General features: G+C 37.1%; 1 protein-coding gene across 2 annotated transcripts in view; it reads left to right on the top strand.

Moving 5' to 3' along the window:
• Positions 1-23,177, top strand: part of FAT4 (FAT atypical cadherin 4) — a 190,929-nt gene that overhangs the window by 162,547 nt on the left and 5,205 nt on the right. The window contains exons 11-17 of one of the 2 annotated variants that reach the window (XM_005217605.4): positions 472-779; positions 4,601-4,686; positions 5,612-5,791; positions 8,894-9,018; positions 10,909-11,126; positions 15,229-15,490; positions 18,220-22,120. In XM_005217605.4, coding sequence (XP_005217662.1) covers positions 472-779; positions 4,601-4,686; positions 5,612-5,791; positions 8,894-9,018; positions 10,909-11,126; positions 15,229-15,490; positions 18,220-20,084 — 3,044 coding nt within the window. In that variant the 3' untranslated portion in view covers positions 20,085-22,120. Of the gene's footprint in view, positions 1-471; positions 780-4,600; positions 4,687-5,611; positions 5,792-8,893; positions 9,019-10,908; positions 11,127-15,228; positions 15,491-18,219; positions 22,121-23,177 lie in introns of those variants that run through there. The other variant, XM_010813782.4, reaches the window with a different exon arrangement.

The raw sequence follows: 23,177 nt of genomic DNA, 5'->3' as shown, positions 1-23,177 counted from the left end.
AGGAACTAATTTTGTTTTTAGTCAAAAACAAATTTACAATCCTTAGTTGAATTAAAATTGTTTTCAAGAATTGTGTATTATGAAGGAAGTAACTGGGTTGAAAATGACAGCATATTGAACTTTAAAAAGATTGACAAAATCACTTTGAATGTTTTCCAGGAAAGAAACCTCTTCAGACATATTCCATTCCACTAATTCTATTTTTACAAAATAAGGCATAGTTAGATTAATTAGGATGTGTTTCCTAATTGGCCAAAGAAAAACAATTTTACCAGTTTATCATTTCTTATATGCTTTTGAAATCTTTTTTATTTCTATTTCAATTAAATTTAGACAGTATTCTTTGGAGAGTAATAAAAATTTGTTAAAAGTATAACCTATTATTGTAACTTTAAAACATTTTAATAAAAGTCATATAATAAAACTTTACTTGAATGTGATATGTCAAAATGTTAATTTTCCCATCTACAGGTGTCTTTGGAAAACACTGCGAGTTGAATAGTTATGGATTTGAGGAGTTATCATACATGGAATTCCCCAGCTTGGATCCCAATAACAACTATATTTATGTCAAATTTGCAACTATTAAAAGTCATGCTTTATTACTTTACAACTATGACAACCAGACAGGGGATCGGGCTGAGTTTCTGGCCCTTGAAATTGCTGAAGAAAGGTTAAGATTCTCTTATAATTTAGGCAGTGGTACCTATAAACTCACCACCATGAAGAAGGTGTCAGATGGACATTTTCACACTGTGATTGCCCGGAGAGCAGGAATGGTAAGATATTCACTCCGCATTAGAATTTGCTTTATTGTTGTATATCCAGTCAACCAGGCTGGAAACTTGAAATGTTAAAGCATGAATTGTGGTTCAAATTAAGTTTAATTGTACATGTTCGCTTAGAGAAAAATCTCCTGGAGAGCAGGGATTTAGAAAATTGCAGTGTCTCTGATTATTGATGTACCCAGTCATATTGAATCTGACAGAATTAGAACAAACATGGATTCTGGTGATATACATAAATTGGTGCTTATATTAGCCATAGTGATTTTCTAACACTGAGAGTTGAAGCTAATGGAGTTTAGTAGATCACAACCCTCCAAGCTATATAAGGTGTCCATATTGCTAAGATGTTATCCATGGGCTCTTGTGTAGAATAGAGGATTTTACCTGATGACCTCCAAGGTCACCTTAAACTTCATGAGCATTCTTTGATTTTATCAAAGAAGGACTTGAGAGCAAGAGGGAGGACAAAGAAAGAGGCACCATGAGATATACCCAACAGGAAAGAGAAAAAAGCTAGTTCAGTTAATTTGTAATGGATCACCACACTAATCAGGTTTTAGTGGAGTGGGGGTGTGGGGGCGGGGGGCGGAATCCCTTGTCATTATTTCTTCAGTCAGAGGAAAAAATTCCCTCTATTTCGGAATACATCCAAAGTAGGGCCCCTACTGGATTTTGAATCTGCTGCTTTCTACGTTTCAAAAGGATTTTGTTGGAAACTGGCAAAATCATTAACTTCTCAGATCTGAATCATTGCAAAGACAGGATAAAAACATCTCAATTTACAGCAGTACTGGTAGAAAAATTCAACAGTAAAAGAGAAGGTGCATTTAACTCTGAAGATGAAATTGAATGAGTTTTTATTCAAATAAAATTTTCCCTCAAGTATTTTTCCTTTGAGTTGTGTCACCAAGCTTTTAGAAAATAAGAAAAATATGTTAAGTATTAACATTGCTGAAAATATGATGCCATATGCAAGTTTTCCTAATTAAAGCATTCGTAAATGTCCACGTGACTCTAGCTTATGATAAGTTTAGGAATCTCTAGAATGGATGGGTACTTTACATAGCATACATAGAGATGTGTTACCATTTTGTCTTAGAAATAAACTGAAAGGAAATGTGCTTAAATTAATAGTCAAAATAAGCATATATTGTATTATGAAAACCTAATACCTCTTCTGAGATTGAATGTCACTCAGTTTTATAGATCACTGGAAGAATTAACATTTAAAATAGTTAACTAAAAAAGGCATGAAAGTCTTTTTTTTTTTTATTTTTAAAGTATTTTATTATATTTTAAAAAAGGCCATATTTACAGTCACAAAAAAGGCTCCTGAGAACACTTCAAGGAATATAAAAATAATCTATATTAACAAGTCTGCTATCCATACACACTGCGGCATGAAAGTCTTGACATAAAATTGAGAATGTAAATGTTTCCTAAAATTGATAGTATTGATGATAATTTCTTTGAGAAGGTGGCAAGAAAGAAATTTACACAGTTTATGAGAGTTTACTCTATGAAGTTTATAATCAGTTACAGTAATTAACTTATAGGAAAAATTTTTTAATAGTTTAGCCAGTAATATTTGATGCACAGTAAGTATAAATCAGCCCTATTTATTATTTCTGAAATGTGAAGTATTTAAGATCTACTTTTGCAAATCCCACCTAAATATATATCTTTATGGTCAGTCTCACAAAATCATCTGCGATATTGATAAAAATGTGATACTCAAGAAACAAATCATTTCCATACATAATGAAAGACAGGAAACCTGATTCTTTTGCATTTAAGTCGAAGGTAATGTTAGTTAACTTGCTTAACCACCCTGTTTTATGTTTCCTCCCTTTGCTTTGCTTTAGTTAAAATTTACCTCAAATGACAATCCTTCTTATAAATGCTTTCATAGTATTTATTTTTCTTCTCTAGAAGTGGAGAAAGTTGGATTAGTCTTGTCCTATGGTATTCAAGTAAATTTAGGTGGAGTCTTTGGTTCCTCATTAGGAGAAACCATCAGTCCTTCTGTGTTTCTGGATTTGGGATCAGGCCTCTTATTATTTACTAGCCATGCTATGAAATACCACACTCTGAATATCAACTTTATAATTTCACCAGTGAAAATATGCGAAGTTTTGCAGAATTTCACTGCTGTTTGGAAAACAAAGAAGGGGCATCACAACAGCCTTGCAGAGCACAGAGTAACACGAATATGCAACAAGCTTGCTCTTAAAGTGGATCACTGTCATCCCCAGTGGCCACTGCCCAATATGGAGAGCACTGAATTCCATCATATTCTTGAGCCTGATGACCATGACTTGATGACTTTGTTTCTCGATCAAATAGAGTATTAATATGTCATACTAAACAGAAGGTTTTTTCTCAGGGGAGTGTGCATCTCTTAAGATACAAAAATGATTACTGTAAGTTGTGATTTAAATGATATTGGTGAGTTACTACTGTATAATAATATATAATAATGCATTCACACTATAGATAAATATGCTGTAATATGCCATTTGTAAAGAATGGTTCTTAAAATGAAAAGAGCATCTATATGACTTGTTTAGATCATCTCAAACTTTATCTTTATTATAAGTATTACAATCTTCATAGGTTGCAGTAGTAATATTTATATTATACTTCCAAAATCTTTCTGTGAATATGACTGAAATATTATTGGATATAACTTTTTTAAAATTAGACATCTATTTTTTTGTTTGTTTTTTGGAATAGCTAGATAGTAGGATAAGCATTTTTCTTAAGATTGTAATCCCAGAAAGCTGTCTTACACCTAACGTATGATATCCTAAGAGATATTAATGACATTTTTATTCTTTCATCTGTAAAACAAGGGTGCTGGAGAAGATTTTTTAAAGCACTTTCCCAGTTCTTACATGTAATAGTTTCACAGTTTTAGCTTTATACATATAAAGGAAATGTGTACCCCTAATTGGATCATGTATTATAATTGTGGGCTTTCCTGGTGGCTCAGACAGTAAAGAATCTGCCTGCAATACTGGAGACCTGGGTTCGATCCCTGGGCTGGGGAAGATCCCCTGGAGAAGGGAATACCTACCCACTCCAGTATTCTTTCCTGGAGAATTCCATAGACGGAGGAGCCTGGCAGGCCACAGTCCATATGGCCAATGCTTCATCTGAATTACAACTGTATTATACTATTGGGTGGCTCCAGAGAAGGCAATGGCACCCCACTCCAGTACTGTTGCCTGGAAAATCCCATGGATGGAGGAGCCTGGTAGGCTGCAGTCCATGGGGTCGCTAAGAGTCGGATAGGACTGAGCGACTTCACTTTCACTTTCCACTTTCATGTATTGAAGAAGGAAATGGCAACCCACTCCAGTGTTCTTGCCTGGAAAATCCCATGAATGCAGAAGCCTGGTAGGCTGCAGTCCATGGAGTCGCTAAGAGTCGGACATGACTGAAGCGACTTAGCAGCAGCAGCAGCAGCATTGGGTGGCTCAGAAAGCTTGCTTGAATTTTTTATGGAAAAAATGAGTGAACTTTCTGGCCAACTCAATGCATCAAAAGTTTAATTCAATTTAAAAATCATGTCCACGTAGAAACAAACTGTATTATAGTATACTATTGGGTTACTCAGAAAGTTCATTTGGATTTTTCCATAATATCTTATGGAAAAATCCAAATGAATTTGCTGGCCACCCAATATATCAAAATTTTATTTCATTTTAAAGATCATGTCTATGCAGAAACAAGTCCTGGGTAGTGTTAGCTGAAAAGAACAGGGACGATAGAGTTCATACTGAACATTTCTTTCTCTTGCTTTATAGGCAGCTTCTTTAACTGTGGACTCTTGTTCTGAGAACCAAGAAGCAGGATACTGCACTGTTAGTAATGTGGCAGTTTCAGATGACTGGTAAGTAAAACTATTAGTTTGATCTTTATTATTAATTAAAATTCAAAATGAAATTATATTTTACAATAATTTTATCATGCTAAGTATTATATAAAAGTTGAAGATATTTTGTCCTCTCTAAAGGGATTTTCATACTAAACAACAAGAAGTTAATAGTCTACAAAATGTGTAAAAACAGTATAAAAATGAAGTGGTACAGATGAGGATAAAGCTAGAGAAAGGAAAGCTTAACATAGCCTATCCTCTTTCAGAAGGTCCATGAAATAGTTGCATGTGACCGGGGTCCTGCAAGAAGGTTAGGAAAAGGATCCCATCCTCTTTTAAATGTATTTTTGAAAGTTGTATGTGACAATGATTGACAGATATTTTTCACTAGTGCCTGGAGGTGAAATACAATCTTACCTAAAACATAAGTGATTTTTATAGAAATAGTTACAGAGAGAGAAAAAGAAATAGTGATACATCATCCATTTGCTTTAATTGACTTACTCGATTCCTTATTATCTCTGTGGTGAAGGAAAAATGTAATCTGACATTAATATTAACATTGTTACTTCTACTGCATTCTATTTTCCTTCTGATAGTATGCGCCTTCTCAAAAACTTAACATTGTTATATACATCTCATTTGACTAACTGAAAATATTATTTCCACTAGTTTTGTAATTTTCTGTACCCTGAAAAGTCTAACAATCCTGTAGGTATCTGTTTAGAAAACATGCATCTGTAAGTAATGTTTTCCATTGATATGTACTATGTCTTAATATATGCCAGGAAAAGTTACAGTCATCCTTTCTTAAACTAAATATTGTACGGGAATCTACTGCATGGATACTAATATACATGTCTTTCCTTTCTTATTTTCGATTGAAGTATAATTAAGTTACAATGTTGTGCCAATCACATATGTTTCCTTTCTTATGTAGGACTCTGGACGTTCAGCCTAATCGAGTCACAGTTGGTGGTATTAGAGCACTAGAGCCAATCCTTCAGAGGAGAGGACACGTAGAAAGTCATGATTTTGTCGGGTGTATAATGGAGTTTGCAGTCAATGGAAGGCCTCTGGAACCCAGCCAAGCTTTGGCAGCACAAGGGATCCTAGATCAGTATGGCAACCTCATTTCTTACTATTGTAAAGAAAACTGTAAATACCAAAAGTGTGTGATAATTGAGCATCAAAAGATGAAATTATTGTGCTCAAAGCTCCAAAAATACCAAGTGTTTTATGCTGTTTTGAATTTTAAGTATTTCCTTATAGCTGTGAGATTATGGGAAGATATATGCATGTGTGCATGTCTGCATGTATATACTTTACATAGTTGTGAGAAGTATATGAGTTAAGTAAGTAAATCACATAAAAAGGGACCTGGCACATAGTAATATATAAGGGTTAGCAATAATGTGTACAAAATTGATTAGAGAGTAAATAGTTTTACATTTAAATATACTATTCCCTTGGTCTGGCTCTAGACTCAAATTAAGGGAGAAGGCAGATCCCTGCTCTTGAGGAGTTCTTATTCTCTTCAAATTCCTGATTACTAGACTCTAGCGCAGCCATAATTAATGCCTGGCAATATATTATATTCCCCTAATTTACTTTCTCCTTCTTCAGTAGCTATATCATGCCTCTTCTTTACACAAACTTCAGACATCATCTCTTGCATCGTTTTCCCAGCTAATGAATTTGCTTCTTAACTTGCTTAGAAAATTGAGGTGGATAAAAGCAAAACTACCCAAAGCTCATTTCTCCACAGCTGCCCATGCAGCCTGTAGTCCACCCTGTAGCCTATCACTGAATGAATTGCTCCTAATTCTGAAAAGACCAACCCCCCTTTTACACCTAGACTTCATCTCCCCAAACTTTCTTAAAATAACAATCCAGCTTTCTAAACAATGTTTTTCTTATTTCAATTTAGGCTACTATTTCTTCCACTTCATAGTTTTAAAAAACTTTGTTATCCTATTTTCCATTTTTCTTCTATCTTTGTCAAAGTGACCCAAAACCACTGTGTTGCTAAAATCAGTGGTCAAGTCTCCTCTTATTTGAACTTCAGCAACACTGAGAACAATGCTATTAGTTTGTTCACCAGCACATGATACAAAGTTGGTTTTCTACTCTCATTTTTCTCATCTTAACTTCTGTTTTGTATCTGTATTCATTAAGTCATTAAAAATTTTTTAAGTCATTTTATATAGTCCTTGGTTTTAAGTACTGTCTCTAAAGCTGGTAACTCTGAAATATTTATCTTAAACCTGACCTGTCCTCTGAACTTTACCCTCATATCTGACAGCATACATAATATCCAAGGTGTATTTCTAACAAGTCTTTCAAACTTAATTTTAAGACTGGACTTCTGACCTTCCTTCCCGACTCCTCCCAAACCCACTCCTTGTATTTTGTCTCATCTCAGATAATAATAACTCAGTCCACGCACTTGGTTCACCACAATTTCTATACCACCTTTGACTCCTCTTTCTGACAAAATGTGGTATGTCAATCCACCAGCAAACAGCTGCTGCTGCTGCTAAGTTGCTTCAGTCGTGTCCGACTCTGTGCGACCCCTTGGACTGCAGCCTACCAGGCTCCCCCATCCATGGGATTTTCCAGGCAAGAGTACTGGAGTGGGGTGCCATTGCCTTCTCCAACCAGCAAACAGAATGAGGCTTAAAAAACAGAAGTCATGTCAGTTCACTATATTTAAAATAGGTAATCAACAAGGACCTACTGGATAGCATGAGGAATTCTGCTCAACACTCTATGATAACCTAAATGGGAAAAAATTTTGAAAAAGAATAGAAATATGTATATCACTGAATCAGTTTGCTATATACCTGAAACTAACACAATATTGTCAATCAACTCTATTCCAATATAAAACAAACAAAGAAAAAATTAAAGAAAATAAAAACAGAAATCAGTTCTTACCCTGACTTATAAGACTGACCTCCCCTTGGTTGACTGACCTCAACCAAAAGGACCTGGAATGTAAAAAGGCATAAAGGCAGTTTATTTGGGATTTTCAGATTGCAATTTAAGGGTCACAGATTCCAGAGGAACCCAAAGTAATGTCCCATTGGAAAGAAAATGAACAAGCATTTTGTTTGTTTATTTGGTAGGAGAAAGAACGAAATTAATGCAGGCTTACACAAGTTGCTTATCAAAACTTTGGACTAGAGGGTAAAATTATTCTACATGTCTGATTGGATTCTGGAGCACACCTCATTTGTTACTAGAGGAAAGTGTATTTTTTTAATCCAGGGAAGGTCTAGTTCTCAGCATTATTCTTTCCTTTTTGCAATTCAGCAACTATTCAGCAGTTTTAATGTAGTGTTCAGCAAAGGTCCAGCATGGACAGCAAGCATGGAAGTCCTCGGGTCACGTCCCAGCCGTGTCTGGCATAGTTCTTTTCACATCCTTGTCTTCCTTACCATTATCTACCTCTTCTCCTTGTTCACATCACTGTTCTGACTACATTCAGCCATTTGGTGTTCCTCAAACATGCCAAGGACACTTTCACTTCAGGACTCTCTCACTTGGCTCTTTCCTCTGCCTGGAATGACCTTTGACCAGATATACTTTGCTCTCTCACTTTATTTAGGACTTCATGAAGACAAATCCTTCCTTCAGTGTCTAACCTCTAACCTAGAGATCCAAGAACATCCCCAAAATATTCCCAGTCCTTCTTCTCTGCCTTAATTTTCCCACAGAACTTCCTTCTTTCTAAACATACTACACATTTATCTAAAGTTTTTTGTTTGCCTCCCCTACAAGGAAAAAAAAAAGTATTCCATGAACACATGGATTTTTTTCATCATTTTATCTCCATGCTTAGAACCACGTTTGACATGTAGTAGCCATTCAGTAAAGAATAGTTGCATGAGTCATTTAATGGAGGAGCTGGGTACTCAAAAAAACATGTAGCCCTGAGAGCACATGAACCAAAGTGTTTATTTGACCAAGAAGTGTTGCTCAATTAAGAATTACTTAAAAAAAGAAATTACCACCTCTTTCTTTACTGTTTAAGATGTTTGGCTTGATCTTGTCTTTTATGAATGAGGCAGGGCGTATGTTACAAGGCAACTTTTAGTTTGACAAAAAATTGAGTTCATGAAAACTGAACAGGTTAATAAAAGTTTATATGTAACGTTATCAAATTTCTCCCCCTGCCGGCTTTGTGCTCTGTGTCTTTATTCTGATTTTATTTTAGGTGCCCCAGACTAGAAGGCGCTTGTACTCACAGTCCCTGCCAACACGGTGGCACGTGTACAGACTACTGGTCGTGGCAACAGTGTCATTGCAGGGAAGGACTGACTGGGAAATACTGTGAAAAATGTATGCAAGCTATTTTATCTTCCACTGGAAATTCTAATGGCCATACAAAGTATAAATATATGTACCTAAATATGTACTTGAATTAAAAGTATTATGTTTTGATGCTATTGAAAATATTAAATGGGGAATAATTGGTAAAATACGGTGACATGTCCTCAACCCAATTCATGTTCTCAACCCAAAGGAGCATGAAATCCTTTTAGAAATACTTACTAAATATGTCCTTAATTTTCATTTTATAAATATATCAGTTAGTTATTTTTGTTTTACCTATATAGGAATGCTTGGAAATGTACAAGACCAGAGCTATATTCAGGATTTGGTTTAGTATTATCTACCTTTATGGGATATTTCTCTGGTGAACATGTTGTGTTTGGTTGAAAAGTAAAAGTACTGAATTGCTGAACACTGAGTTCAAAACATGCAATGGCAATAAAATCTATTATAGTTAAAGGTGATAGTTACATTTTAAATTGGAATTATTGAAATTGGTTTCAAATATTACTTTTCAAATTCTTCTGTTAGTTATTTGCTTCTAAATTGTAATATTATTAATAAGATATTATTGACGTTCACGAGTTCATTAGAGAATACTTACTTAGTCGCTTCAGTTGTGTCTGACTCTCTGCGACCCCAAGGACCATGGCCAGCCAGGCTCCTCTGTCCATGGGATTCTCCAGGCAAGAGTACTGGAGTGGGTTGCCATTTCCTTCTCCATTGATGAAGTATGAAGTGACTGAAGTGAAGTCACTCAGTCGTGTCCGACTCTTTGCGACCCCATGACTGTAGCCCACCAGGCTCCTCCATCCATGGGATTCTCCAGGCAAGAGTACTGGAGTGGGCTGCCTTTTCCTTCTCCATCATTAGAGAATGGAATTCTCTAATTTTGGGCTGTATATGACTAACTCTAATGGAATCTTTTAATAGAATTGCTTTGTTGTCAGATAAGTGGTTACTACCTAAATCATTGCACGTATCTGACCACTTTTTAAGTAGTCATTTGATTCTGCTATGAGAATGAATAAAAATTTATGATTAAGTATATAATCAAAAAGATCTGAGTAGCAGAGGTATGTTTGTGTTTATTTAGGATAAAATCAAAACACAGAAAAAGTGCATTTTCACATGATATTTTTTTAAAGTAATGAGTAGTAAGTAGGAATCTAATTATATTTGGAAAATAAAATGCCACTCACATGAGAAAAGCCTGTGGTTATTTTTAAAAAATTGAGGTATGATTCATACTACATAGTTTACCTTCTTAAAGTGTACCGTTCACTGCTGAAATCTTTTTGAGCTCATTTTCTTCATGTTCTTTCTTTAGATCTGTTAGCTATAACACACTTAAGTACTTCAGAAGTGTAAAGATTTATTAGATTATGAAAATATAATATATATGATAATTATACATGGTCACAAATTAAATCTATGTACTTATTAGTACTAATAAAGTTAGTTGCAAATATGAATGTTTGTTACCTTTCTTTGTTCAAATTTTCCATGTTAGAGACTTTAAAGATTATTCATTTTAGAAACACAGTGAAACTTATCACTAAATTTTTCAACTGTGTATTTTTAAAGTGTAAGCTGTCTCTCCAGGTATTCATAGTGTATATAGCATGTATCAAATATTTTAATGAATATTTTCTAAATGAATAATTGTAACAATATGTTTTACATTTCATGGTTCTGACATAGATTTAAGCATTTGAAATCAACTCACACAATAATTCTCAAGTGGCAATTATTTTCTCAGAGGAGGATTAGGGAACACTGATTCCAAATCCTTAATAATTTCATTGTTCGGTTTTATAAATTTTTGTCACCAAAGAAACTGTAAGAAATGCCTGTTGGATGCATTCATGTTTATCTTTCTTTGTTGTCTTTCAGCTATTACCCCAGACACAGCCTTATCATTAGAAGGCAAAGGGCGCTTGGACTACCACATGAGTCAGAATGAGAAGCGGGAATATTTGTTGAGACAGAGCATCCGAGGTGCCATGTTGGAGCCTTTTGGTGTGAACAGTCTGGAAGTAAAATTCAGGACAAGAAGCGAGAATGGCATTTTAATCCATATCCAAGAAAGCAGCAATTACACTACTGTGAAGGTAAGATAAAAGCTAATGGTGACTTCATTTGATTAGACCGCCTGCTGTGTCATGGTTTAAATCACTTCTCCCATAATTTCTATCCTTTTCTTTACAACCCATTAGAGTTCCGACTAATGCTGGGCACTATTCCAATATCATCTATCTTAACTATTCCTCAGGCATTGGCCAGAGTAACAAAGATCTGAATGGTTTGGTTTCTAAACACTTTTGTTTAGAATAGAGACCACTGCTGGGTAGGCCAGTAAAGAAAGAATTTGTTGCAATCTATTTTGCCAGACAAAAATTTATATTGTTTTTAACCCTACTTTAAAACAAAGTAAAACCAAAAGATATGTCTTTGAAGTGGAAAAAATAGTTTTTTTCCAAGAATTATTCCAAACACTTATATGTATATATTAATTGGCAGGACAAGAATAAAATTTTTTTTTGAAATTTTCTGCCTTTATTCTGGAACATATTTATATTTGATTCACTATCCATGTAACGCCTGTGAAATTAAATATCTTTGGGATTTATTGTAAGTAAAATTTCAGTTAGCTTCTCCAAATAATTTCTAAATAAATCTCTAAATAAATATTTCTGCAACATTATATTTCATGGTTGATTTATCATTAGGCTTTTTACACATCTTTTTTTTTCTCAGCTGTAAATGAGTTATATATATAAAGTATATTATAATTCTGCTTGTAATTTTTATATTACCAGCAGAATTACTAGAATTTATAATAATAAATTCTTAAGAAAACAAACCCATATTTCCTAAATTATTTCTACTTATATATCAATATTTTGAAAATTACTAAAAGCTTAGTTTATAAAGAAGGAAGCAATATACTTAGAAAATTAGCAGGTTCAATTCACATACAATGCTAAAATAAAAACAGACATTCACCTCTAAACTTCAGCCTCTTTATTCTCAAAATTTCTCTCCATCCAGGAGAACTCTGGTTGGTACGTGGCCTCTTGTTTTGTCGCTAAGTCATGTCTGACTATTTTGCAACCCCATGGACTGTAGCCCACCAGGCTCCTCTGTCCATGGGATTTTCCAGGCAAGAATGCTGGAGTGGGTTATTTCCTTCTCCAGGGGATCTTCCCAACCCAGGGATCGAACCCGTGTGTCCTGCATTGTCAGGCACATTTTTTTTTTTTTTTTTTACTGCCACCAGGGAAGAATGTATATACCTTTAAATATTTAGTACAAAAAGAAATGTTTCTAAGATTCTCATAATTTCCCTGGTCTAGCCATTCCCAACTGGGGGTGATTTTGATTTGGCAAAGCCTGGAAACATTTTTTATTGTCATGGTTATTGGGGGCAGGGGAGAGGGGCAGTACTACCGGCTTCTAGTGGTTGGGAGTCAAATATGCTGCTAAATACCCTTCAGCACACAACACAATACCCTGGAAGAAAGAACCATCCAGTCCGAAAGTCAGTGCTGCTGAGACTGAGAAACTCTGCCCAAATCCAGTTGGAGAATAACTTCAAGTTATAATTTTACCTCCATTATTGAAACAAAGAGCCCAGTTCCAGAAGTAATAGAGTAACTGCAAAACAAAACACCTAAGTCACTGTTTAATGGTATTTGGTGCTTATAGTTTTCATTGAAAAGTGTATTGGAAGTAAAGAAAGCAGTAGACTGAATATTCTTACAAGAAACATTTTTTATATGCATTGAGAGGCTTTGACATTGAGGTCTGTGCATTATCTGTTCAGCTTCTTCCAAGTCCTCGTGCCATTTAAATGACATATGAAATATTTCTGTATGTTATCTCTTTAAGCCAAGACATACAAAAACAATGTGCTTGGAGAAATCAGAGACAGAATATTTTTCTTCCTCAAGGAAGAAGCTGAATGTCAGGATCCATTTTTACCACCATAAAAATCTTGCATTTCCAACAGGACAGCAGCATGCAACTTCTCCAGATTTTGTTACATTGGTAGCAAGCACTTGGAGATTTCTTTTCTTCCTGAAGGGAAATTGAATCAAAATAATGACTAATGCAGGCCATTCACATTTCCTTTGTATGAAAATTTTGAAAGGTAGCTTTTCAGAGATTAAGGGGTTTGGCAGGTAGAGTAAATAGATTAGGAAAAAACAACAACAACAGCAACAACAGTGATTAAGGAGAACTGAACAGACAGGAAGAGAGTGACTGTTGTAAGCAGGCAAGTTACTTGGATGACAGCAATACGATCTGCTTATCCGGGCGAGGAAGCTAGTTAGAATGTACTGTTACTTATCAATTAGTTTATCAGTGACCACCGGTCCTGGTTTTCTTCTTTCCTTTTTGGCTCAGTTTCTGACAGTTGCTTTCTCTCTCTCTTTCTTTCTTTATTCAGATTAAAAAAAAAAAAAAAAAAGAGGAAAGAAAGAAACTAAGGAGAGAAAAATTCAGAGAGAAAAACAAAAGAAAAACATTCTTATGTATCATAGGTTTTACACTGTATTTAAAGTGTTTCACATATGTCTCTTCTTTCCCCTCACTTGATTTATCTCCTTATTTGGAAATGTAATAATGCTAGGCGATGGACTTTGTATCTACTCCAAATCATTCTGGTTTGGGTATATAGTTTGCTTGTTTTTGTTTTGAAGTAAGGCCAGGTATGCTGTACAGACTTGGGATGATTCCAAGCCCTATAGAGTCAAAAATAAGTAAATAAATGAGCAAATGAATCAATGAATAAATAAAACCAAGCAAAAAATGCACATGATATTTTGACAGCTAGGGTGGATGGAAGAGTTAGGTAGAGTGTTATTGGGGAGAGGTAGAACATGAAGAATGTTGTAATGGAAGCATAGATTCTTATTCATCCTACTCCACACATGGTGTGTTCCATGGACCTTTTCACCAGAAATTGGTCAAATGAAATAATGACAGGTTGTGATCAATTAGGAGAGAAACATGAAGCTTAGAGAAGTCTTTTCGGAAGGCTTCTTTCCAAAAAGGACCCTGGCTAGAACCTAAGATGAATTGCTATACTTCCTGTGTGTTTCATGAGACTTTGTCCATTTGATGATATTACTGTCATTTAACCACAATTTTCTTTTTTTTTGTCCTGGGTTCAGTATTGGGATATATTATTATCTGGAGAAACAGCTTTAATAAAATATTTCATTATGAATAATGTATGTAAATGTGTTAGGCATACTTTCCACAAAGTAAAAATGAACTCATTTTTAGTTCTACCAGATGTGTTTGTTGCATGTAGAAATAACATTTGATCTGAATGACAAAAAACGGATCCATCCTTTCATTCCCGTCATTTGATGCTCAGTGCCACTTTATCCTCTGGCAGTAGTGACGGGATTATGCTCTTTTCATCCTGCTTATAAATTATTCCATTTTCTAAGTGTCTACTTAGAAAACTGGAAACCTGGGAGCTGGAAACTGGAGTAAGAGCCTCCTGTTACCCAATGTTCTATTGGGCAAAGTAAAAGAAACCAAATATTCCTTAGATAAATATTAAAAGACAGCCAAAATAAAGACTTTCCCAGACACCTCATTATTAAGAACTCACCCTTTATTCATCACACTTGTCATCTCAATAAATGATATAAATAATAAGCATGATTTAAAAAAAAAAATAAAATTCCAGTGTGTAATAAATGACAGGTAAAACAATGTATTTATGCTTTTACTTTTCCAACTATGCTTCATTTTTAGTTACTCACTGATTTCTCTTTTTGGATATAGTTTTAGTATTTTTTGATAGCTGTGGGCCATTTACTAAACAATTTTTTTAACTTGCAATTGCAATTAAAAAAGAAGTAATCATAAAAATGTGTGATTTACCTATCCTAAGAGGAGTATTCACCCTATTATTATCTCACTTGTGTTCTGGAAAATGAATATATACATCTTGAAAAACTAGTTATAAATATAAGAATACCCTGAAAATTATTAAATGTGAACCTATTAAAGGTAAAGGTACATGTTACTTAAAATTGTAAAGTCAATATAAGTAAATATACTCTCATACAGCCAGACTCAAGTATTCTCTCTGCTTTAAGTTGGTCAGTGTCTTAGTTTCTTTATACTTCTGCTTTTATTTAAGCATATCATAGTTTAATTCTACATTATTTTTAATATGTTTTACAGATTAAGAATGGCAAAGTACATTTTACATCAGATGCCGGAATTGCGGGCAAAGTGGAGAGAAATATTCCTGAGGTCTATGTTGCTGATGGCCACTGGCATACTTTCCTAATTGGGAAAAATGGAACAGCCACAGTGTTGTCCGTTGACAGAATTCATAACAGAGACATCATTCACCCTACTCAGGATTTTGGTGGCCTGGACGTGCTCACTATATCTCTTGGAGGAATTCCTCCCAATCAAGCTCATCGAGATGCTCAAACAGGTAAATGCTTGTGCTGAGTGGAGGCACAAAAGAAAGGTAAAATTGTTCCTATAAAAGTAGCTAGATGCCTGATAACATCCTTTAGGAATACTCCCTGGAGAAGGGAATGAAAACCCACTCCAGCATTCTCACCTGGAGAATTCCATGGACAGAGGAACCTGGCGGGCTACAGTCCATGGGGTCGCAAAGAGTCGGATACGACTGAGCGATTGACACGTCCACTTTTACTTTTCAAGACCATCATAAATATCTTTAGAAGGTTAGTAATAAATTATTGGCCATCACTTTCTTTAGCCATTTTCTACCAAGTTCATAATTCAGTCCAGGATGTTTTGATCCTTTTCTTGTGCACTGAACATTTATTTATACATTCATTCATTTACTCATTCATTTGTGCATTCACACAACAGATATTTACAGAGCCCTGTAGGTACTTGGCGTGAACTACAATGATGGACTCTCCATAGAATGCATGCTCCTGTAAGGAAGACACACATCAATCAAGTCGTTACACAAGGAAATATATTATTTTAACCTATGATAAATGATGTGAGGAAGAACATAGAATTCTAAGAGATTGCCAAAAAGGGAGAAAGGGAGACTTCTCTGGAAACTGACATGAAAATGAGGATGGGAGGGAATGAAAAATTAATTTGTATTGATGAGAACGAAAGGGGGAAAAATAGATTGTCAGGATCACAGAACCCACAACACTGAGGACTGATGTCACCAATAAAGATGAAGTTGGAGAATGACAGGTCTTCTAGAGCATGTGGCAATCTTGATCTCATTCTTGGAACAGTAAGAAGTTAATCACAGGAGTATCAAAATTACTGAAAAATACCTGAAAAATTAATCATCGAAGTATCAAAATTAGATATTCAGTGATAGTAAAGATCTTTTGGGTTACACTCTGGAAAGTGCATGGGAGAAGGACAAGAGGGGACTTGCATAAATTAGCTGGAAGATACTGCAGTGATCTAGCCAATGTATTTTGTGAGGATTGACTATGTGGTGGCAGGATATTTACAAGAAGGAGATAAGGAATAATATCAGGAATGAAAGTCAAATAAAATGTTAATGATTTTGATAAAATTCAGAGAGGTTTCTGACCTTCCAACTAGAAGAAGGGTAGTGCCACTACGAGAGAAAACTGCAGAATGGTACCAAAATAAGCACATCTATCAGGAACATCAAGATTTTGGTTTGGGGTTCTCTGAGTTTGGAGCACCTTTGAGAAAGGCCTTTGGGTTGATGTGCTAGAAATCCAGAGTAGACCAGTTGGAGATACATCTTTAGGAATTACTAGTGTCAAGCAGCCGGAGAAGGCTATGGCACCCCACTCCAGTACTCTTGCCTGGAAAATCCCACGGATGGAGGAGCCTGGTGGGCTGCAGTCCATGGGGTTGCTAAGAGTCGGACACGACTGAGCAACCTCACTTTCACTTTTCACTTTCCTACATTGGAGAAGGAAATGGCAACCCACTCCAGTGTTCTTGCCTGGAGGATCCCAGGGACGGGGGAGCCTGGTGGGCTGCCATCTATGGGGTCGCACAGAGTCGGACATGACTGAAGCGACTTAGCAGCAGCAGCAGCAGCAGTGTCAAGCAGGTAACTGAAGTACTGGGCGTGGATGTGATAAGCAAATGTGAGGGTGTAGACTGAAAAGAAAGCCTAAGGCCTTACCTTGAGTAACTCTAAGAGTCAGTGGTTGTTTAGTAGAAAATGAGACAGAAAGGGGACTAATTCATAGAAAGAAAACCAGGAGAGTAGGAACAAAAGCAGATGTCCCAGGAGCTTATGGAAATGGGAGGGATGTGACACTAGGTTGGAATGATGCATCAAGTAAAAGGAAAATTGACAAATGCATGACCGAGTAACGTAGTCAAAGCGTGAAAGTTAAAGCCCACATCATGATTAGTTCTTACATATTTAACTTGTTTTAGAACATGGACGCTAATTCATTTGGCTGTTGTAAGAAAATAAGCCAATGTAAATCACGCCCTTTTGTGAGTGGCAAGATATATTCTTGAACTCTGTGACTGGAGTGTTAGCAGTATTAGCACACAAATATTTGTCTAATAAAGTCTTTCTCAAACATTTTTTTTTTTTAAATCACCATCACCTAAAGAGCTGTTTTAGACCTTGTTTCCGAATCCCTGCCATCACTCCAGTATGAAATGTTAATGCTACAGGTATATTCTATATCTGCCCTCTGGAAGCCCACAGGCCATGGTAATGGCTAAGATTTTTCTTTTGTTCCTCAGGAACTTATGTTCAGCTCCTTGGGAGCAATATCACCTCCATTAAAACCGCAAGAGCTAATGATTGAAGTTATTGGCCTATTTTGGTTCTTTTAAAGTATTTTTAAATTAAAATTTATTTGTATGTAATTCTTTGTATATAAACTGTAAAAATAAAATCAATAGATGACTGGATGAAAGGAGAGATAAATGAAAACTCAGCCTGTTCAAGCCCTTCCTAAATCTTCAGAAAGAGCAGGATCCCATCTATCTGCTCCACCTTTTGGTCATGGCAGTCTTACGCATCTTGCTAACTTACATCTAACAGGCACAGATTTATTGCCTTACAACTGGAGGATGGCTGGGAGGTTGTGGTTTCTCAACTCCCATGATGTGATTGCAGAGCTTCCCTTTGCCAGATGAGTGGAGCCTTTAAAGCGTTTGATTTTCCCTGAAACACCTTACAGCTCCTTCTTGGCCCTGCAGGGTTTGATGGCTGCATCGCTTCCATGCTGTATGGTGGAGAGAGTCTTCCTTTCAGTGGCAAACACAGCCTGGCCTCCATTTCTAAGACGGATCCCTCTGTGAAGATTGGCTGCCGCGGCCCAAACATCTGTGCTAGCAACCCGTGCTGGGGAGACCTGCTGTGCATCAACCAGTGGTACGCATACAAGTGCGTGCCCCCCGGGGACTGTGCCTCCCACCCGTGCCAGAACGGGGGCAGCTGTGAGCCAGGCCTGCACTCCGGCTTCACCTGTAGCTGCCCGGAGTCGCACACAGGGAGGACATGTGAGATGGTGGTGGCCTGTCTGGGCGTCTCCTGTCCTCTGGGGAGGGTGTGCAAGGCTGGAAGCCCCGGAGGCCACATCTGTGTCCTGAGTCCGGGCCCCGAGGAGATCTCCCTGCCCTTGTGGGCTGTGCCCGCCATCGTGGGCAGCTGTGCCACCGTCCTGGCCCTCCTGGTCTTGAGCCTGATCCTGTGTAATCAGTGCAGGGGCAAGAAGGCCAACAATCCCAAAGAGGAGAAGAAGCCGAAGGAGAAGAAGAAAAAGGGAAGTGAGAACGTTGCTTTCGATGACCCAGACAACATCCCTCCCTATGGGGAGGACATGACTGTGAGAAAACAGCCCGAAGGGAACCCAAAGCCAGACATCATTGAGAGGGAAAACCCCTATCTCATCTACGATGAGACCGATCTTCCCCACAACTCAGAAACCATCCCCAGTGCCCCTCTGGCTTCACCTGAGCAGGAAATAGAGCATTACGACATCGACAATGCCAGCAGCATCGCCCCTTCGGACGCCGACATCATTCAACACTACAAGCAGTTCCGCAGCCACACCCCGAAATTTTCCATCCAGAGGCATAGCCCCCTGGGCTTTGCCAGGCAGTCCCCCATGCCCTTGGGAGCCAGCAGCTTGACGTACCAGCCTTCCTACAGTCAAGGTTTGAGATCCAGTTCCCTTAGTCACTCTGCTTGCCCGACTCCCAACCCTCTGTCTCGACACAGTCCAGCCCCTTTCTCCAAGTCCTCCACTTTCTACAGGAACAGCCCAGCCAGGGAACTGCATCTCCCTATGAGGGATGGAAATACTTTGGAGATGCATGGTGATGCGTGCCAGCCTGGCATTTTCAACTATGCCACGAGGCTGGGAAGGAGAAGCAAGAGTCCTCAAGCCATGGCATCGCATGGCTCTAGACCGGGGAGTCGCCTGAAGCAGCCCACTGGGCAGATCCCTCTGGAATCTTCTCCACCAGTAGGGCTCTCCATTGAAGAGGTGGAGAGGCTCAACACGCCTCGCCCCAGAAACCCAAGTATCTGCAGTGCAGATCATGGGAGGTCGTCTTCAGAAGAGGACTGCAGAAGACCCCTGTCCAGAACGCGGAATCCAGCTGATGGCATCCCGGCTCCAGAATCTTCTTCTGATAGTGACTCGCACGAGTCTTTCACTTGCTCAGAAATGGAGTATGACAGGGAAAAGCCCATGGTATATACTTCCAGGATGCCCAAATTATCTCAAGTCAATGAATCAGATGCAGATGATGAAGATAATTACGGAGCCAGACTGAAGCCTAGAAGGTACCACGGCCGCAGGGCTGAGGGGGGACCTGTGGGCACACAGGCAGCAACGCCGGGGGTTGCTGACAACACACTGCCCTTGAAGCTTGGGCAGCAAGCAGGGAATTTCAACTGGGACAACCTTTTGAACTGGGGCCCTGGCTTTGGCCATTATGTAGATGTTTTTAAAGATTTGGCATCTCTTCCAGAAAAAGCAGCAGCTAATGAAGAAGGCAAAGGTGGGACAACTAAGCCAGCTCCCAAAGATGGGGAGGCAGAACAGTATGTGTGAACTCTGCGTACTGGCATTATAAAAATATAAAAAAACAAGAGACAGACCATCGTAAGGTTGCCCACTAGGGTGGGTCACGTTTGCAAAAGAGGCCAGTAGGGACTGGTTGTTGGAGGGAAAGTTAAAAATAATAACCACAATGCTGCTGAAACAGACTCAAAACAACTCTTTTAATTTAAATATGCTTGGTTAAATTTCTTTGCCTGCATGCATTGTATTTTGTAACTAGTTATGTGGCATGCAGCATTTGGAAAGTTTTTTTCCCTTATTTACCAGTGTTTGATTTGTGACTTTTGAAATGAATACCGTTGCTAAAATGAACTCGTGCTTTAACCTTGGGTATGTGTATTGTTTCCATTGTATTATTATTGTCATGTTTTGCATTGCAAGATCCTCGAGGTTTAACCCATCTTTGTAAAGTGTAGAAAGAGCCCTCCTATCCTTAATTGAAAGACTAAGTATTAACACTTTTCAGAACTATAGATTCTGTATTCAATGTTGCTCTGAAATGTCTGAATAATTGAATGTTTTTCATGACAGTGGGTACTAAAATTAAGTCATTTTGTTCCGCACTTTAGGACTTTATTTTTTACAAAGTTTTGTTAAAAATTCTGAAACGTTTTTGTAAACAGTTTTGGTCTTCAGACTTTCATCAGGCTTCCACTTGGAACAAAATGATCGCATGTTGTCACCAGGACACTGCCGCTCTCCTGTAAGGAATGAGGTCCTAGCAGCACTTCTCAGAGACATTTTTTAAACTTATTTATTGAAAAATATTCTATGCTTTTAAAATTTTAAAGAATTGACCTAAAGAAAGCCTATAATTGGACTTAGTTTTCAACCATTTAACATTTACCCCAAGTACCCAGTTTTTATAATTTATATAAAGTCAAATTTCAACATGTCTTACTTTCTGTCATTTTGTAGATCCTTTTTTTTTTTTTTTAATACCATGTAAAAACTTTTCTTTTTTTACACCGAAGCTGTGTTTTTGATACTGATATTTTCCTATGCTGAATATTTTTCTTACTTTCAGGGAAGGTAAGAAAATACTTTTTTTTACATTGTTACTTATGTAACGTTCATATTTTTCACAGTTTGATATTTGTAACATACTGTATGCTTTCTACTTTTAAATGCCAACAATAGAATTAAAATATTTATTTAAAATACTTTGCATTCATAGAGTAATTTTAATTTTTCATTTTCCCAGACTCTTTCCATGCCCAATTGAGAAAAGTCTTCACTTGTCAATAGAGTATGGCAAGTTGAATGATATATGGGCAACATCATTTTCTTTTTAAAAACATGAATATGGATGATTGCCAGAACAGATATTTTAAGGTTGCTTTAGTGCATTCCTACCTGTCAGAGTTCTTGGACTTCCCTAGAGCCTAATGAGTCTAGACTAAGTTGGGTCTTAGGAGACTGTCTTTGTTATGAACCTGGTTTAAGCATTCTGGCAATAAATGCTTGGAAGTTCCCAGTAGAGCATGTTCACTAAAGGCCAGCTTTCAACCAGGCCTATAATAATAGAAGAGGCAATGAATTAAAGCTAATTATGGAAAAATGTCTGGGTCTCATTTTCTCCAAGGATTCAACTCCAAATTTTCTATACCCAGTGGTGGTTAGGAAGAATGACAGTGAAAACTCTGCTTATGCATACCTGTCTTTAATTTATTGATCATTCTGCTGCATAAATTCTAAACAAATTTTACATGCTATCTTAGCCAAAACAAACCCCTATTTTCATTTAGTCACCCATGAGTGAAACAATCCAGGTGAAGAGACGAGCCTAGAACAAACCCACGGGTGTATAAATAGCTGTATCTGAAATAACAGGACTTCTGCAAATTATGTCACAACCTCAGAACTTTTTGTAATTAAATACCTGTCCCATACCTAATATTTGCTGAGAATATTATCCTCTCCCACTGGCTGTCTCTTACTGAATAGAAATTTTAACAATCTGTAAAAGGTTTTAGTATATAAAATATGGACAAGCCTTTAGTAAATAAAATATTTTAATAATAACAGATTGAGATATGTACCAGAATTATTTTGTTATTTAATAATGTTGAGATGATTATTTTTCTTCAAGTAGAAAATAAAATGTTAATATAACCTAAATTATAATATTCATATAACATGATTTTGGGACTAAGTGTAAGATGTTAATCTAATTTGGGGCAATTTTTTGTCACCTGGGATGAGCCAACATGTTTTAGTATTTCCCTATGAATTTTAGTATTATGAATTTATGCACCAAATATGGGAACATGTTGATTGTTTTGCATAACTCAAAACAGGATACATCTTTTTTTTCCAAGAAACTCTGAAGCATCTCAATGTCCTCAAGGATATAAACTCTATAATTGAGAACAGAGCTAAAAGTAAAATGATAAACATGATTATAGCTCAGAGTTAAGGGTGAGGAATCTTTTGCCAAGATTCTCTATTCTAATTCTCTAAGAATTCTTTGTGAGATAGAGAATTACTATTCCCTTGATTAATCAATCCCAGTCTCTGCGTAAAACAGGATTTTTATTGGAAAATTTCTAGTCTTTCATCCTTCTTTAAATGTTTTCCATTGAAGCAAGAACAGTACTTACACTGTATTACAAAACAAATCAGAAATGTAGGGAATGAAATTTTGACTCAGATGAATACTTACTGAACTAATGAAGTGGCATAACATTATTCTAGTGAAATGGGATTGAAGACAAATTGACAGGGTAACATGCATGCATGCTAAGTTGCTTCAGTTATGTCTGACTCTGCAACCCCGTGGACTGCAGCCCACCAGGCTCCTCTCTCCATGGGATTCTCCAGGCAAGAATACTAGAGTGGGTTGCCATGCCCTCTTCCAGAGGATCTTCCTGAGCCAGGGACTGAACTCGCGTCTCTTATTGTCTCCTGCTTTGGCAGGTAGGTTCTTTACCACTAGTGCCGCCTGGAAAGCCCTGTCAAGGTAACAGTCCTCACAAATTAATCGTTAGTGGTGACCTGCTTCACAATAAATCCACGCCTTCAGAATGTTAATCCAGCCCTGCAAGGGTACATTGGATTGCCTGGAATATAGTCACTCTCTGG

This window comes from Bos taurus, chromosome 17 (assembly GCF_002263795.3).
Source record: "Bos taurus isolate L1 Dominette 01449 registration number 42190680 breed Hereford chromosome 17, ARS-UCD2.0, whole genome shotgun sequence".
Lineage (NCBI taxonomy): Eukaryota > Metazoa > Chordata > Mammalia > Artiodactyla > Bovidae > Bos > Bos taurus.
Note: the sequence above shows the minus strand (reverse complement) of the source record. Positions and strands in the feature narration are given on the sequence as shown.